General features: G+C 38.3%; 5 protein-coding genes across 5 annotated transcripts in view; 1 reads left to right on the forward strand and 4 right to left on the reverse strand.

Moving 5' to 3' along the window:
* LOC115760314 (MKRN2 opposite strand protein) overlaps positions 1-2800 on the reverse strand; it is a 74071-nt gene extending 71271 nt beyond the window's left edge. The window contains exon 1 of the mRNA XM_030701601.1: positions 2245-2800. The gene's annotated coding sequence lies outside the window, so the exon portion shown is untranslated. The remainder of the gene's footprint in view (positions 1-2244) is intronic.
* The window catches only part of LOC115759955 (protein eyes shut), a gene marked incomplete at its 5' end in the record, with an annotated part of 52440 nt that extends 48275 nt beyond the window's left edge, over positions 1-4165 (forward strand). The window contains 2 exons of the mRNA XM_030701098.1: positions 1588-2076; positions 2965-4165. Of these exons, the coding sequence (XP_030556958.1) occupies positions 1588-2076; positions 2965-3152 (677 nt within the window). The remainder of the gene's footprint in view (positions 1-1587; positions 2077-2964) is intronic.
* A 128-nt stretch (positions 4166-4293) lies between these two features.
* On the reverse strand, positions 4294-4888 carry LOC115760315 (ras-related protein Rab-4B-like). The gene is made up of 3 exons (XM_030701604.1): positions 4821-4888; positions 4569-4737; positions 4294-4509 (listed from the first exon to the last, which is right to left on the reverse strand). The coding sequence occupies exons 2-3, from the start codon at positions 4690-4692 to the stop codon at positions 4385-4387; spliced, it is 249 nt and encodes an 82-aa protein (XP_030557464.1). The 5' UTR covers positions 4693-4737; positions 4821-4888; the 3' UTR covers positions 4294-4384.
* Positions 4889-5704: 816 nt separating this feature from the next.
* LOC115760230 (ras-related protein Rab-5A-like) lies at positions 5705-6774 on the reverse strand. The gene is made up of 4 exons (XM_030701484.1): positions 6480-6774; positions 6295-6415; positions 6064-6232; positions 5705-6007 (listed from the first exon to the last, which is right to left on the reverse strand). The coding sequence occupies exons 1-4, from the start codon at positions 6728-6730 to the stop codon at positions 5928-5930; spliced, it is 621 nt and encodes a 206-aa protein (XP_030557344.1). The 5' UTR covers positions 6731-6774; the 3' UTR covers positions 5705-5927.
* A 2050-nt stretch (positions 6775-8824) lies between these two features.
* On the reverse strand, positions 8825-14232 carry LOC115760229 (ras-related protein Rab-5B-like). Its single transcript, XM_030701482.1, has 5 exons — positions 14003-14232; positions 9753-10180; positions 9482-9602; positions 9003-9171; positions 8825-8932 (listed from the first exon to the last, which is right to left on the reverse strand). Exons 2-5 carry the CDS (start codon positions 10016-10018, stop codon positions 8838-8840), a joined length of 651 nt encoding a protein of 216 aa, XP_030557342.1. The 5' UTR covers positions 10019-10180; positions 14003-14232; the 3' UTR covers positions 8825-8837.
* Between the last annotated feature and the right edge of the window lie 11 nt (positions 14233-14243).

The raw sequence follows: 14243 nt of genomic DNA on the forward strand, positions 1-14243 counted from the left end.
TTACAAAAAGCATATAAATTAAATTTAAACAAAGACCCGATAGTAAAAGCAAGGCTTTCAATTGACAGTTGCGGGTGGAACTTCCAAAATCGCTGTTGGGAATTCCAACCACAAACAAGTGAGAGGTTCTAGTCGAGAGCTCCCGACTAGGGTATACCCTGAACCCTCTTCTTCGAACATCAAATGCATATATATATTCTATTTTAGAAGCTATATGTCAAGTTTGGTGACTCTAGCTCTTATTATTTACCAAAATTGCCCAAAAAACAGGATATCGATATCGATTTTTATCGATTGCTTGGAAACGGAGCAAGCACAAGATCAACTTTGAGTCCCATGTTCAGCTTAGAAGTTGTTGATATAAAACCGTTTTATGATTTTGTTGGTTTTGAGACCAGGCCAGTATTATACAATTGACAGTTGGGGCATACGATCAGCCGGCTGGCAGCCTTTCACTTATTAGCAAAGTGAATTAACATGCCACTAATAACAATAAGCCATAAACAAGCTGGTGAAAACACGAAACAACAAGTGCAATCAAGTTGAGTGGCAGCCAAACGAAAGAAAACAAAACGCAGACTCAAATAAGAATACAAACCGAAAACGTGGAACGCACACAGAGAAACAAGATGTTGTCGACAGATTAGAGAGAAGCAACCAAAGAAGCCCCAAACGAGATCAGGGACTCGCAGACGTGCCAACAGCAAATGGCATAATGAGCAGGCGGAGCTCTGATGGTGATAATAACATAAAGAGAGCACAGCTGACAGTTGAAATACCCTGTACAGGCACAAAATACATGAGGTATTCACCGTTGACCGCAAGCTGCATTAAGTAAGCCTTGGCAACAACAGAATGCATTTAAATGATTCAATCTCCTCTCTACTCTCTAGACTTGTGAAATTAGTGTTGGAAAATGCACTCATTTCGTAATTTCCAACACATTTTATTTTTGGTATTTCGTTATGAAAAATACCAACTTAGCGGTAAAAATCAGAGAGCAGAATTTTAAAAGTGTTCACAAATGCACGCAAACGAAAAGTATGAGGAGAAAAATACTTGTACTTGCACCTATCGAAGTCCTCTACACCTTTTTAAAATCTAATCTTAGACTATTCCTGTCATGCCTCTATGCTCTAGTCGGAAGTCGGAGCTAGGTACGTTGACAAAAATGTTGGTTAAGTGCTTTTTTGGTAGCATTCAAGAATAGATATGCCGGATATGGGTCAAAAATAAATGGAGTTATAGTAAATTATATTCTCAAGATTTAATTGAAATTTCTAGCTTAGCCACCTTAAGTGGATATTGAAGGACTTCTTTATGGCGCTTCAAACTTTGTGCCAAAACCAAAATACTCTCTATTAGGGTATATTGATGATCATCAGTCTGCTGTTAATAATGAAGTTGATTGCATTGCCGCACGCTGTTGCCGATGCTGTAATTTAATTATGCACTTGTATCACACACACACACACACACACACACACACATACATAAGCATATACGCACACCAGCAAAGCTTGTACATGCAATATGTTTAATGCATTTTACTTAACTTGCCCCGCTTCTGCCCCGTCTCTGTTGCAGCGTTGAGCAAGCCAACAACACCAAGCTTCCGCGGCAACAGCTACCTGATCTTGCCGCCCCCTCGCATTCCCATGAAAGACAAGCGCCGCGGCCCTTCGCTCTATGCGCGTCCGCGCGAAGCCATACAAATCTCACTGAACTTCTCCACCATCGAACCGGACGGCCTACTGCTCTGGAGCGAGCACAATCCGGTGAAATTCCTGGGTCTGGGACTGGAGAATGGGCATCTGAAGCTGGCCAACAATCTGCTGGGCAGCAACAATGACACCGTTCAGGCACCTGCCAGCGGCTTCGTAGCCGATGGCGCCTGGCACGGCATTAGTGTGCTCCTGGATCGCACGCGCCTCGAGCTGCAGCTGGATGGCACGGTGATATTCACAGAGCGACTGCCCGAGCTCAGCCGACGAATGACAACAACCCCTACGACATCGTTTCAGCGACGTGGGGGCAAGGAGCCAACGATTAGCTACGAGGATATTTTCTATTTAGGTAAGTGTGAGCACACTGTGCCCTTTAGAATGGCGCCAAGCAAACACAACCACGCTGTGACGTCACAGAGCTAACATATTTTACAATGCTTTGACTACAAGCTCTGCATTTAATGCACTTATCGCATGTGTGTGACTCATCAATTAAATTAAGCGTGTGCAGACTTACCGTTTGGTAATTAATACATGTTGCTGCTAGTTTTTCGTTTTCGTCTGTCTTTGAATTCCCTTACTTGACTCGCAACGCGCGCCTTAACAAACCTCAGCTTAGTTGATTACTCGTATGGAACTGTAACGCCGGCCTGCGGTGACGACAGTGCAGATGTGCAATAGAAAGGCAGATACAATAAGACTGTATGCTAGAGCAAGATGGCTGCGAACTTTCGTAACTGCATGGGGGAGAACGTGAGCGCCAGTTTACACTACGAGCTTTTGGTTTGCGATACAATTGTGCACATTGCAAAAACTTTACACTTTAGAGTTAACACTAAAAGCGCTTACAATTTATAAGTTCATGTCACTACCAAGAACATGATGTGGTACATTACCAAACACACACACACACAATACACCACCGCGTAGAAAGCGCTTTAAACAATTACTAAGCCTGAGTTAATAGGGATGTGCAATGGCTCAAAACAATGTGTTATCGTTAAGCACACATATATCGATAAGAAAAAACATCGCTTTTGTACTCCGTTTATCTGCTAAGTTGTGCTTAAATAATTATGTTAATGGACAGTAACTGTCTGTTTAAAATTGTATTGGATCACTAACAGAGCTCTGTTGACGCACAGCTGAGCTAAATACTCGCAAAGAGTTGGCAGCGCTGCGCATCGCCCGGCTTGTTTGAACACAAAATTAACATTATTCTTTTTGTGATCTACAGGTGGTTTTCCCAATCAGGACTCGGTGAGCATGCGGACGCAAGGTCGCTTCTTTGAGCCATTTAAAGGCTGCCTGCAGGATATTCAATTCGGAGCAGAACCAAAAGCCGTAATAAACGATTTCTCAACGTACCAAGGCGAAAATATTGGCTCTTGTGATTTGCACGGTGATGAGCCGATTATTTTATAAATCGACAGATGAATCAAAAATACAAAAAGAATAAATAACTAAAAAAAAACATATTAAGAGAACAAATTGTGTAACCTAATATTCGTATATTATTATTGTGAATTACAATTAATTGATTGTGGAAGAAATTTCAAGTAAAACTGAAAACAAGAAACCAACCCCAAAAGTTAGAACTAAGCTAAGTGTTAAGGGAGTTTATATTTGCAAAAACCTCCTTAATCAATTTTAAAGTATACAGATGGGGGATAGCTGCATGAAGGAAACGAAATGGAACATAATTTTGTAAATTTTATAAAAATAACTGACAAAAAGGAGACAAGAACAAGTTTAGATTAAAAAACTGAAGATCATTCAATGCAATGATTTTATAAATGTGGTTTATCAATAAATCGAAACAAAAACAAATAAACCCTTTGAACAAAATTGTAGTTTAGGTTCTAAATCTAGCAAAATTCCACATACTTCTCTTACATACTTAAGTGATATTTATTGTGGATTAATGATAAACATTCAATGCATATGACAAAAATAACACACACTCCTCTATTAAAAACATTCTAACCAATATGTATATTGTTTTGTTGAGCCAACCTTTGTTATGCAAGTGTTATGTATGTATCTCTATACCTTATGTGTTCTGTATCAAATCGTCTCCATACTCTAACTCTAAACTGCCCTTATAACAATTTCTGCCATTTTAATTTATCGACTCTACTTAGGTTAGCTATTATTTTCCTGTTATTTCCCTATTTTATAATAGCCGAATGCTACTCAAATTGATGCCATTTAGTTGCCTTGTAGTAAGTTAGTGTATAACTCTCGCTATAATTTGTTGCTTTTCAAAAACCTACTCAACAACTTTGACTCTTCATACACGAATATGAAAAATTATACAATACAACAAATATTATTCTTATAAACAGAAATCAAGTAGCAAAATAAAAAAAAAAAATATATATATATACATATATACAATACTTTATTATACAATTAAATGCAAGAGTAACAAAAAATGTAACCAAAACTACATTTAGTGTGTACTAATTATTTCGCGTTATAATTTCCAAATAAAAAATAGAATGAGTTAATTAAAACCAAATGCTCCAATTGTGATTCTCTGAAAGCAAAAAAATTGTCTGGCTCAGGCGCAGCCAACTTAACATGTTGATATTTGACACTGTGGGGGAACCCCGAAATTCGAATTTCGAACGCGATGTTTCCGTTTCATTCAACTATGAAGCATTGCTATGCGATTTAAAGCAATTGAAAAAACTTGGCTGTATTTCTTCATGTTCAATTTCCATTAAATTTGAGCTTTTTTGTTGACTCTGAATATGCTGTGCATACAGTGCCTTAGCTGCGCATGGACATTAGAAATTGGTAAGATAAACGTTGAATAAACACTTGATAACCTACCCATTTCTGTGCAACAGTTGTTGACATTCATGCCGTTCACCGAAGACGTTTCCAGGAATATCAAATTATGTTGCGTAGCATATTCTTCGGCCTCAAACTTTGTGACCTCGCGTCTTGGGTCCATATCCGCCTTATTGCCAGCTAAAACAATCACCAGCTCTCTCGAAATCTTAAAAAGTGCGGTGAAATAGCGCAATATATTAGTAAGATTTCTATAAAAATCCAATCGCAATTCGCTATTTCTGGACATACTTTCTCTCTGCGCTCTGTCACCCATTGCTGAGCCTGTTCATAGCTCTCGCGATCCTGAATATCATATACAATGACAGCCCCATTACAACGCTCATAATACGTGCGTAGCAGGTTCTTAAATCTGTCTTGTAATTGGAAATCAAATGCTCTATTTAAGTCTGAAAGCCTTACCGTTCCTGACCGGAAGTATCCCAGATTTTCAGCCTGACGACCCCATTAACTAGGCAGACTCTCATCACCTTGAATTCCGCGCCAATGGTTGCCACCGGCTCCGATATTGTCGGCGGGCTATCTGTTATAAAGCGCAGGAGTAGAGATGATTTTCCCACGGCCGCATTGCCCAACATTATAACCTGAAACTTGGCTTTCGCTCTGAAGGTTAATATTCGTTGCATGTCTGTACTTGCCGCGCTTATGGACTCAACTAAACATTCTAGCAGACCCGTATATAGCTGAGGTATGAATCTCACAGAAGTCCATGGGCGTAGGGCGAGGGGGAGCAGATCGAACAGCTTCCCCCACAATGAAAAGAAAAACCAAAATAGCTGAGGTATGCATTTTAGAGTGGCCTTTACTCAGTTCTGGACATGGGCGCAGCGAGTGGGCTTTACCATGTACAACTCCAACAATTTGCGAAATCCTGGCTACGCCCATGGTTATGGTTCAACGCAAACTCTGCATGATTCAATTCGTTATCGACACAATTGAGTAAGGTTTGACGAAAAGAATGACATATATAGGGGACAGGATTAAACATTTCGAGTTCGACAAAGTACAAGTATATTTTGCATCTTGAATATATGATTTTTTATCAAATCAACGCACCAAACCAATCAAAACTCCAAAATCCTTAAAATTAATTCATTAATTCTCTAATTATTGCAAAAAAAATCAAAAATTATTTGGTAAATGCCAAGTTTTGGTCAACTAAAATGTAAATGTTTCACAAATATTTAAAAACTATGAAAAATACAGAACAAAGAATTCTTGGAACAACGATGTGACAAGATAGGTAGGTTAACCAAACGTTAACTCAAGGACTTGGAATCAAGAAATTATATATATACACAATAGAACAACTTATTTACTAAAAATTGGAATTCCGGCTTATAGTATTCCACATCCGCAAATTTCATCTGAACTTACTTTTAACGTCTCAGGATTTTTTCTAGCTTCAAGTTTTTCAGCTAAAATTCAAAAAGTTTGAAAATTTTGTAACTTGGAAAATTGTAAATATTCTCACCGATTGCGGCAAAAATTGCATTAACATTTTGGCCCGTTTTGGCCGATGTTTCCATGAATATATAGTCATTATTCTGAGCAAAGGTTTTCATTTCATCAGAATTCACGCACAAATCGTCCCACAAATCCATCTTATTGGCGGCTATGGCAATAACCAGATCCGGGGCTAGCTAAAGCACATATCGATATTGATATTCAAAATGTTTTGGCTACGATTCGTGAGTGTACCAACCTTTATGCGTACCTCGTTGATCCAGTCCTTGGCGCAGACCAAACTAGCCCGATCCTGCACATCGTAGACCACAAGCGCCGCCTGGGCACCCTTATAGTACAAATGCGCCAAACGATGCCAGCTGCCCGTAACTCAATTATTTTAAACATTTCCATCAGTTGACTTAAGAAAAGGCGTATACCAACCGTTCCTCGCCAGCCACTTCCCAGGTGTCAAATTTCAAGCACTTGTCCAGATATATGCTGGAAAATGCGGCGACAAGCGTGTTCTCCTTAACACTCAGATAGCTGCCCTGGGTATAGTGGGAGACCAGGGATGACTTGCCCACCGTCGCAGCGCCCAAGATGACTAGCTTGTATCGCTTTATCAGCCAGGGCATGGTCTCCCTGCGCCCAGCTGCCGTATCGCCCCTTTTATGGCTCAATTTGTGAAGCATTTGGCATTCGTGGAGCTCATTTGCGGACCAACCAATAGCAACTGAATGCAGCTCGCGGGCTGCATTAGCTAGGAAAGCTCATCCTCATGAAAGCTCTTTGTGCCTAAAAATATCACCAAGAAATTGCCGGATGACAAATCCTGAATCAGTACGTTTCCGACGCTCCACAGAACGAATGCCTAATCGCGCTCCAAATGAGTGTGTTCTCAAGTTGTTTCGTGTAAGATGAAAAAAAAAATAAAGCTGATTTATTTTAACTAAAATGAAATGCCAATTGACAAAGTCATTTTTAATCCAAGCTCAAAGATTCGCTTTGTATTTATAATAAGAAAAACTATTTTAGGTAAATTTTAGACTTTTCCTTTGAACGGGCACAGAGCGCGAAAACAGTTTTGATTTATGAGAAACGATATATTGTTTTAAAAAAAATAAATATTGTTTCAAGTGCTCTTCGAACGAACTCTTTATATATATCCAAAGGTTAATAGAATCAATTTTAAAAAAAGTTTTATCGAAATTAGAAACTTAATTGCATAGAATGTTGTTTCGATTTTTATATATGTATATATATACGATTTTTATTATAAATGTTTTATTTAAATACATACATACAACATAAAAATTATAAATTGGAAAAATACACACAGCTTTTTAGGCGTCGCATCTTCTTCACACGCTGATTCATTCATTTTTTGTTTTCTTTTTCATTCATTTGTTGTTTTGTTGCTTTTGCTTGGTTGATCTCGCTGGTTGAGTTTTATATTTAGTTGATCAAAAAAAATATATGCAAATACGATTTGTGGACAAAAGTAAACAAATGTGAACTTATGGTGTAAAGTATTTTGCAAGATTTAATTAATGATTTTTCTCTCGTTGACAACTTCACTTTATCTGCTTAAACAACAGCTTTTGTTTTTATTTAAGATGTAAGCTTATGTGTTTACGATAATTAGTTTTAAAGTTAGGGATAGCATTAAATCTTTGATTGTTGCTAGAATGTGAAAATTAACAAACAAACAAAAAGCAGCTAAACGTAAATATGGAACCAAAAATTTATAACTATGAATAATTTCTTTCATTTTTTCTCATTTCTTCTTATTTTCATTCGTATTTTTTTTTTGTGTTTTTTTTTTTTTGGATTTTCATTTTTTCATATGTGTATATATATATAATTTATATAAATTGCAACTATCACACGTGCCCATCGCAGCCGAGACAGCCGGATAGGCACACACATTGCCACAGATCGAGGACGAGCAAATCTTCAACTACTGATCTGATCCGAACTGAACCAAAAGTGAACTGATCTTCGGTTTTGTTTTTTTTTGTATTTTATTTTATTTTTTTATTGTATTTAAGTTTTATTGGAACGCTGCTGAAAACGACTGCAACTGGAATTTCTCTGGTTTCGATACCCCAAACTTACATGAAATGTTCAAACTTGATTTAAACTTTCTTAGCATGCTTCCTATGTTACTCTCTTTTTTGTTTATACAATTCAATTTGAAACGTTTCTACGATACGACGTGTACTCTTGAATTAGTTAATCCGCTTCGTTAATGTTTACTTTTAATTTATTTAAAATGCGTTTGTTTAGAAATGTTTCGCATTTGGTTGAGATGAATTCGAAGGAGCTCTCTAAGTGGCGGCTATGAACTATGGGACCAGAGATAGAAATATTATAAGAGCGCTTTTTTGTTTTTGTTTTTGTTTCTGATACATTTTCGGTTGGTGTTAACGGGGCTATGTGTATTTATTTAAACTAACTTTTTGCTTTTACGTTTTGTTGTTTTTGTTTCCATTTAATTTAATTTATAATTAATATTATCTTTATGGTTTGTTTTGTTTTTGTTTCTTTTTTTCTTTCATCATCATCATCATCATCATCAATTATGAAAATTAAATTGTTTGCCCCTATGAGCCGGCTTTAGGTTTTTTAAATTTTAAATAATTTTTTATTTATAATTATCAGCATAAACTTTTCAAATCTCTCGTTGGAAATTTTATTTTCTGCAATGACAAAAAGCAACCAATTTAAAAGGAAATTATATACGATCCAATTAATTTCGCTGAGGGGCGCACACACACACACACCTACAAAGGGACATCACTTGCAGCAGTTGTTCGTCGTTTGAGTTGGTTCGTTTCCATTTGGCTTTATAACAGATCCTTGATTGTTGTCGTTCTTCGGTAATTTCTTGGCTGCAATTCAAAATGTCATTCAATCAGCATTGATATTGATTGTATACTATCATCAAAGTTCATCACTTACCAATTGCCAAGAAAATATCATTGACATTCATGCCCGTCTTCGCAGAGGTTTCCATGAACAACAAGCCATTCTCCTCAGCATATTGCTTCGCCTCATCGAACTCCACAACACGAATGTTCGACAAATCCGCCTTGTTGCCAGCCAACGCAATGACAATGTTCGGTGAGGCCTACAAAATATAATTGAAAACCATATTTATTTCAATTTATTAAAGAAAACATTTATAAATATTATATTTTAATTAATTTTAATAATATGGACTTTAGTCTTCGAAAAACCTTCGACTGGACAGGCCTTTAACAAATGTAATGAGGCCGGAAATTCTGAATGAGTTCAATGCTCGACGCAATGCTTCAGTTCATCAATAAAATAACATTGATAAACCAAACAATTTCAATTAGATTTATGAAAACATATTCAGCACGTTCGCCGTGATCCCCAAGCTACTCAGTTCTGGGCTTAATTGATTGTTTACTCACTTGTTTATGCAGTTCCTTGACCCAGGTTTTTGCACGCTGAAAACTATCCTGATTCTGTATGTCATAGACAACGATGGCGGCCTGCGCACCTCTATAATACATAGGAGCTAAGCTGTGATACCTGAAAAAGTAACAATAACATTAATTATGGAAGTCACATTACCATTAGGATTAACATTCCAATTAACATTAACATTATTTGTAACATTTGTCGCAACATTAATGTTAACATTAACTTGAACTTTATGGATTGCATTCATCTTGCACTTACCGCTCCTGGCCGGCTGTATCCCAGATCTCAAACTTCACCACAGTATCCTCTATGCATATGGTTTGTGTGAGAAAAGCCGCACCTATCGTGCTCTCTTGATATTCATGGAACTGGCCCTTGACAAAGCGCAGCACCAATGACGATTTGCCCACTGCCGATTCACCGAGTAGCACCAATTTGAATTGGCAGCTTTTATTCTGCGAGGTTCCATTGGGACGTTGTGCGGCTCCGGAGCCGGACCCCCCGCTGCGTGGTGTTGTTGCCATTTTTGTGTTGTTGTTGTTGCTGATTTTGCTGCTGCTGCTGTTCTAACTTACAAAAACGTTTGATGTGAGATTTGTTGATGAGTTGCGGACGGTCAAAAGCGATTCTCTATTCTCAATCTCGCTGCCTCTCTAGCCCTGTCAGCGCCTGTGTCTGTGTAAAATCTAAGAAGAGAAGAATGTATAATGCCATGATTTGTAAGAATTCTGCGGTTGCTGATAAAAACGCTGCTGATCCACGTCATTGGCCCATTGGCCGCCCGGCGCCTTTATTTGCATCAGCGATAATGGAAATTAATTAAACATGTCGTACACGCATATCTTCTCATATCGTATATATATATAGCGTATTATCGTTGCGGTTACAGAGAGTGTGAGAGCATCTGAGAGAGTATCAAGTAGAAACGCCCCATTAAAATTGCCGACATACGATTATATCAGAGGACATGAATTTTAAGCCAACGCTTCAAAAATAAAAATATAAAAAAACGCACAATAACTGATTAATGTACAGATATGCAAACATGACACCTACGAGGTCGTTTTTTTGTTCAAATTGAAATTAAATTAAAAATATAGCATAAGAGTTTCTTTCTCCATAGGCTCACGTACACAGCACACAGACGAGGAGGCCTGCATTAGCTGCAATCAGTGCAGGCAAAGAAGCCTTTAGGCGAGGAGCTTTTCATGCAAAAGCTCACTAATACCAGTGCACACAGATATACACAAGTGTACGTGTATTTTATTTTACTATAGAACCGGTTTTCACTCTTCCAGACCGGGACAAGGTCGGAATCTTATAGCACATAAAATGCTGGAACACATCTATCTAAATTAATGCACATGTGTAGATATAACGTACTCATGAATAGCTTAAATCTACGCTAATTGCTCGAGTAGGTTCAAGGTCAAGAATGTGTGGTAAAGAAATGCTTGCGTGTCAGCGTCAAACACAAACACACACACCTAGTCATTTGCAAATTGTGATAATCACAACAACAACAACACAATCCACTAGCAACTAGGGGAACTACTAAAAATACTTCAAACACGCGCAACAATAAGGCGAAACCTTAAAAATGTTTAGGCGCAATTATTGTTTTCTCGTATGAATGTCTGTGTCTGTGCTTTGAAAGCAAACAAATTAAAGGGTTTTACCGCTTTGTTTATCTGGTTAAATTTAAGTTTTTGTGAAACAAAACACAAACTCAAACAAATGTAAGTTGTTATCAGTGGAAGGTCTATCTTATCTGCTTTACTCACATTATATATATAGTCAAAAATTTGCTCGCTATAGAAACAATACTAAATTCTCGTAAACTAATGGACCATGAGCTCATATAATATGGAATTTATATATGATAATGAGTAATGAGCATATTGTCAAATGTTTTGCTAAAGTAACCACGAGCACGAGATTTTCACTCTCAGTGGAGCATAGATCCCGTTACTCGGCGTTGCCAACTGAACGGAGGGAAAGGGAATGCCGCACACTGTGATAACGAGAGCAACATCAGAGAAACCTTCACAATATGATTATAGAGTTCAATAAATGCCAAGCAGCTCATCAAGAATGTTGCGGCTCAGGAATGCTGCGTTTTACGTTAAATCGATTCGTTACATTTCGACATACATGTATGTATGTATGCAAAATCCCACGTAGAATACATTAACATTCACATTTTGCGCGTCAGCGTCTACACAATTAATTAACAGCACGTTGATAAACTGAACAGAGAAATCTGTTGCCAGAGTGCCAGATAACAGCAACAGCTTTGGAAGAGAGCTTGAAAAACGGATCTCGCTGTTATGAGAACAAGCTGGAAGGGTAGTTGCGGGTGCAGGTGCGGGTGCGGGTAGTGACGGATGGACTAGGCGACAACAGAGCGCGATGAAAATCAATTCAAAATTAATTATACAGTTGACAGGCGCGAGCGTCTAGCAAGCTGGCAGGAAGCAGTGCAGAGAAAGTGAAACGCACCGCATATCGTTATTGTTGCATTATTAAATTAACGTGCCCCTCCAGAGTCAAAGCAACTTTGCAACTATGCAGGCGACATCAACGACGTCGACAGAAATCGCTGTAGAAAAAAACTGCTGCATTAACATTTTGCGTTTTCTATTGTACGCCATTTGAGGTTTTGGCGCTTTGGAGCAAAGTGCACACACACACACACACACACACACATGCACATACACAGAGAGAAGAAATAAGTTGTCAAGCACGACTTACACACACAAACTTATGTCAAATGCATGAACGTGAGTGTCGTTATTTTTTGCTCTCCCTCTCTCTCTCTCTCTCGCGGTTGGCACAAAGTAAAAAAAATTTCACTTTGTTATAACTTCGTTGCATTTTATCACAATTGTAATACAGGCACATTATACGAGTCGTTTTTGTCTCACACAGCTGCAAAATTGCTTTAGATTTAAATTAATCAAAAGATCACATGACTTAAATGGGCAAATATTGTAAATTAAATGAACAATATTGATAAATGTTTTAGCAAATACGAGCGGGAATTCCAGCAGCTGGAGTCAAAATACTATTCAAAGCAATTTCAACAACATGCAATATTCTACACTTTAAGATTTAGTTTCGATCGTACCACACACAAAATAAAGCCAATACATTGACATCCGCAAACGAGCGGAAAACAATGGCAGCGCGCGACCCCTTCGAGGAAAATTCAATAAAATATAAAACAACGGTACAGCGACTAGTCAGGAAATTACCGTAGGCAACACTCGAACAGCTGACGATGCGTCATTCACACAGAAAACCGAACAACTGACACACACACAAGCACACACACACACACACAATGCAAAGAGAGAACCAGTGGCAAAGGGTGGGAGAGAGCCATACTATCGCACACAATAAAACCAGAGACATTTACTTAAAAACAGCACAATCATTATTATTTTGAGATCGGTTTTAGGCAGTTCGTGTATCAAGCAAAACGCATTTATGCTGTTATTCAAAACTATGTTCAAATATTCCTCTTATTATTGCCAACTCCTAACGACTAGAACGCACCGATTGCAAAAACAAGCCTAGTCTAAGCAAAAGTCAACAAGTGTAACACAAAACAGCTATGCGTAATTATTTGTTTAGAGCACCGGAAAATGTACAAAAAATTACAAAATGCTCTCACTAGTGAGTTTGTCTCAAACTGTCGACAGATTTTTGTCGAATTTCCACAGCGTCAGCTTTAATGAGAGCGCATAAAAAGGCGGATACATAAACAAAGAAAACAATAAATAGCGATTTTGTTTACATTAAACAGGCTTCAGACTTTTGCTCTTGGCATGGTTGAGGCTTTCGAGGAAGGCGTCATGAAGCAGGGGCGTTGAGGCTGGCATAACGATAAGCGACGATTGTAGATAAATCCGCAGACACACACACACATGCACAATCGCAGAAAGAGCTCCATATTTAAAGACGCAAAAAGCGAAAGAACAAAGAATAAGGTAAACTGGCTAATAGCAATAAGGCTTTGCCGATTACTGATTACCAGTCTAGGCCTCTCACTGTCGCGCACCTGTAATTGTATTATTCACAGCTATATTGCCCTTTGGTTATCATGCAAAACAAGCGCGCACATTTATTGCGCTATTCGTGCCACTGTGCGCTGCAGTTAAGCACCGACACAACTCGTGCTATCTTGCTTTGACACACGCTTTCGCATGCAACGCACCCAATTTCAGGGCCAGCTATCGCGCTCGCTTACTCATGCTCGCTGAGCAGCAGTATTTCTGTGTGTGTTTTGTGGGGCGAATTGATTGCTGCTCGCGCTCTCTTTTTCTCCGCTCAGTACCAGCTATCGATGACGATTGTAATGGTGGACATGAAAAATTTTACACAACTTTCTTAATTAATGGAAAAACAACAGCGCCCTTTGCATGCACTTGTCTGTTCTCTCTTATTGTTACGCACTTTAATTGTAGCTGTAATTTTTTGCACACTTTTCTGCTGCCACTCACTCTTTGTTTGTATTTGTCTGTGATTTACGATTTCTTATTTGCGTTTTTGAACGTAGGCACAGCCACGGGAACTTGGAAACAAACGCACGCAGACAGAGATAGACAGCGACTGACTCTGTCCCCACGACTCTCAGCAATTTCAGGTCTTGTTTTTGTTAATTTTGAGGCGTTGCATGAATTCTCAGATGTGACTTGCAGTATTTCAGTTGCTGCTTTGTTTTTGAATGCAGTCCACAAATAT

Source organism: Drosophila novamexicana, unplaced genomic scaffold (assembly GCF_003285875.2).
Source record: "Drosophila novamexicana strain 15010-1031.04,08,12 unplaced genomic scaffold, DnovRS2.1 tig00000387-arrow-pilon, whole genome shotgun sequence".
In the NCBI taxonomy this organism is placed as follows: Eukaryota; Metazoa; Arthropoda; class Insecta; order Diptera; family Drosophilidae; genus Drosophila; species Drosophila novamexicana.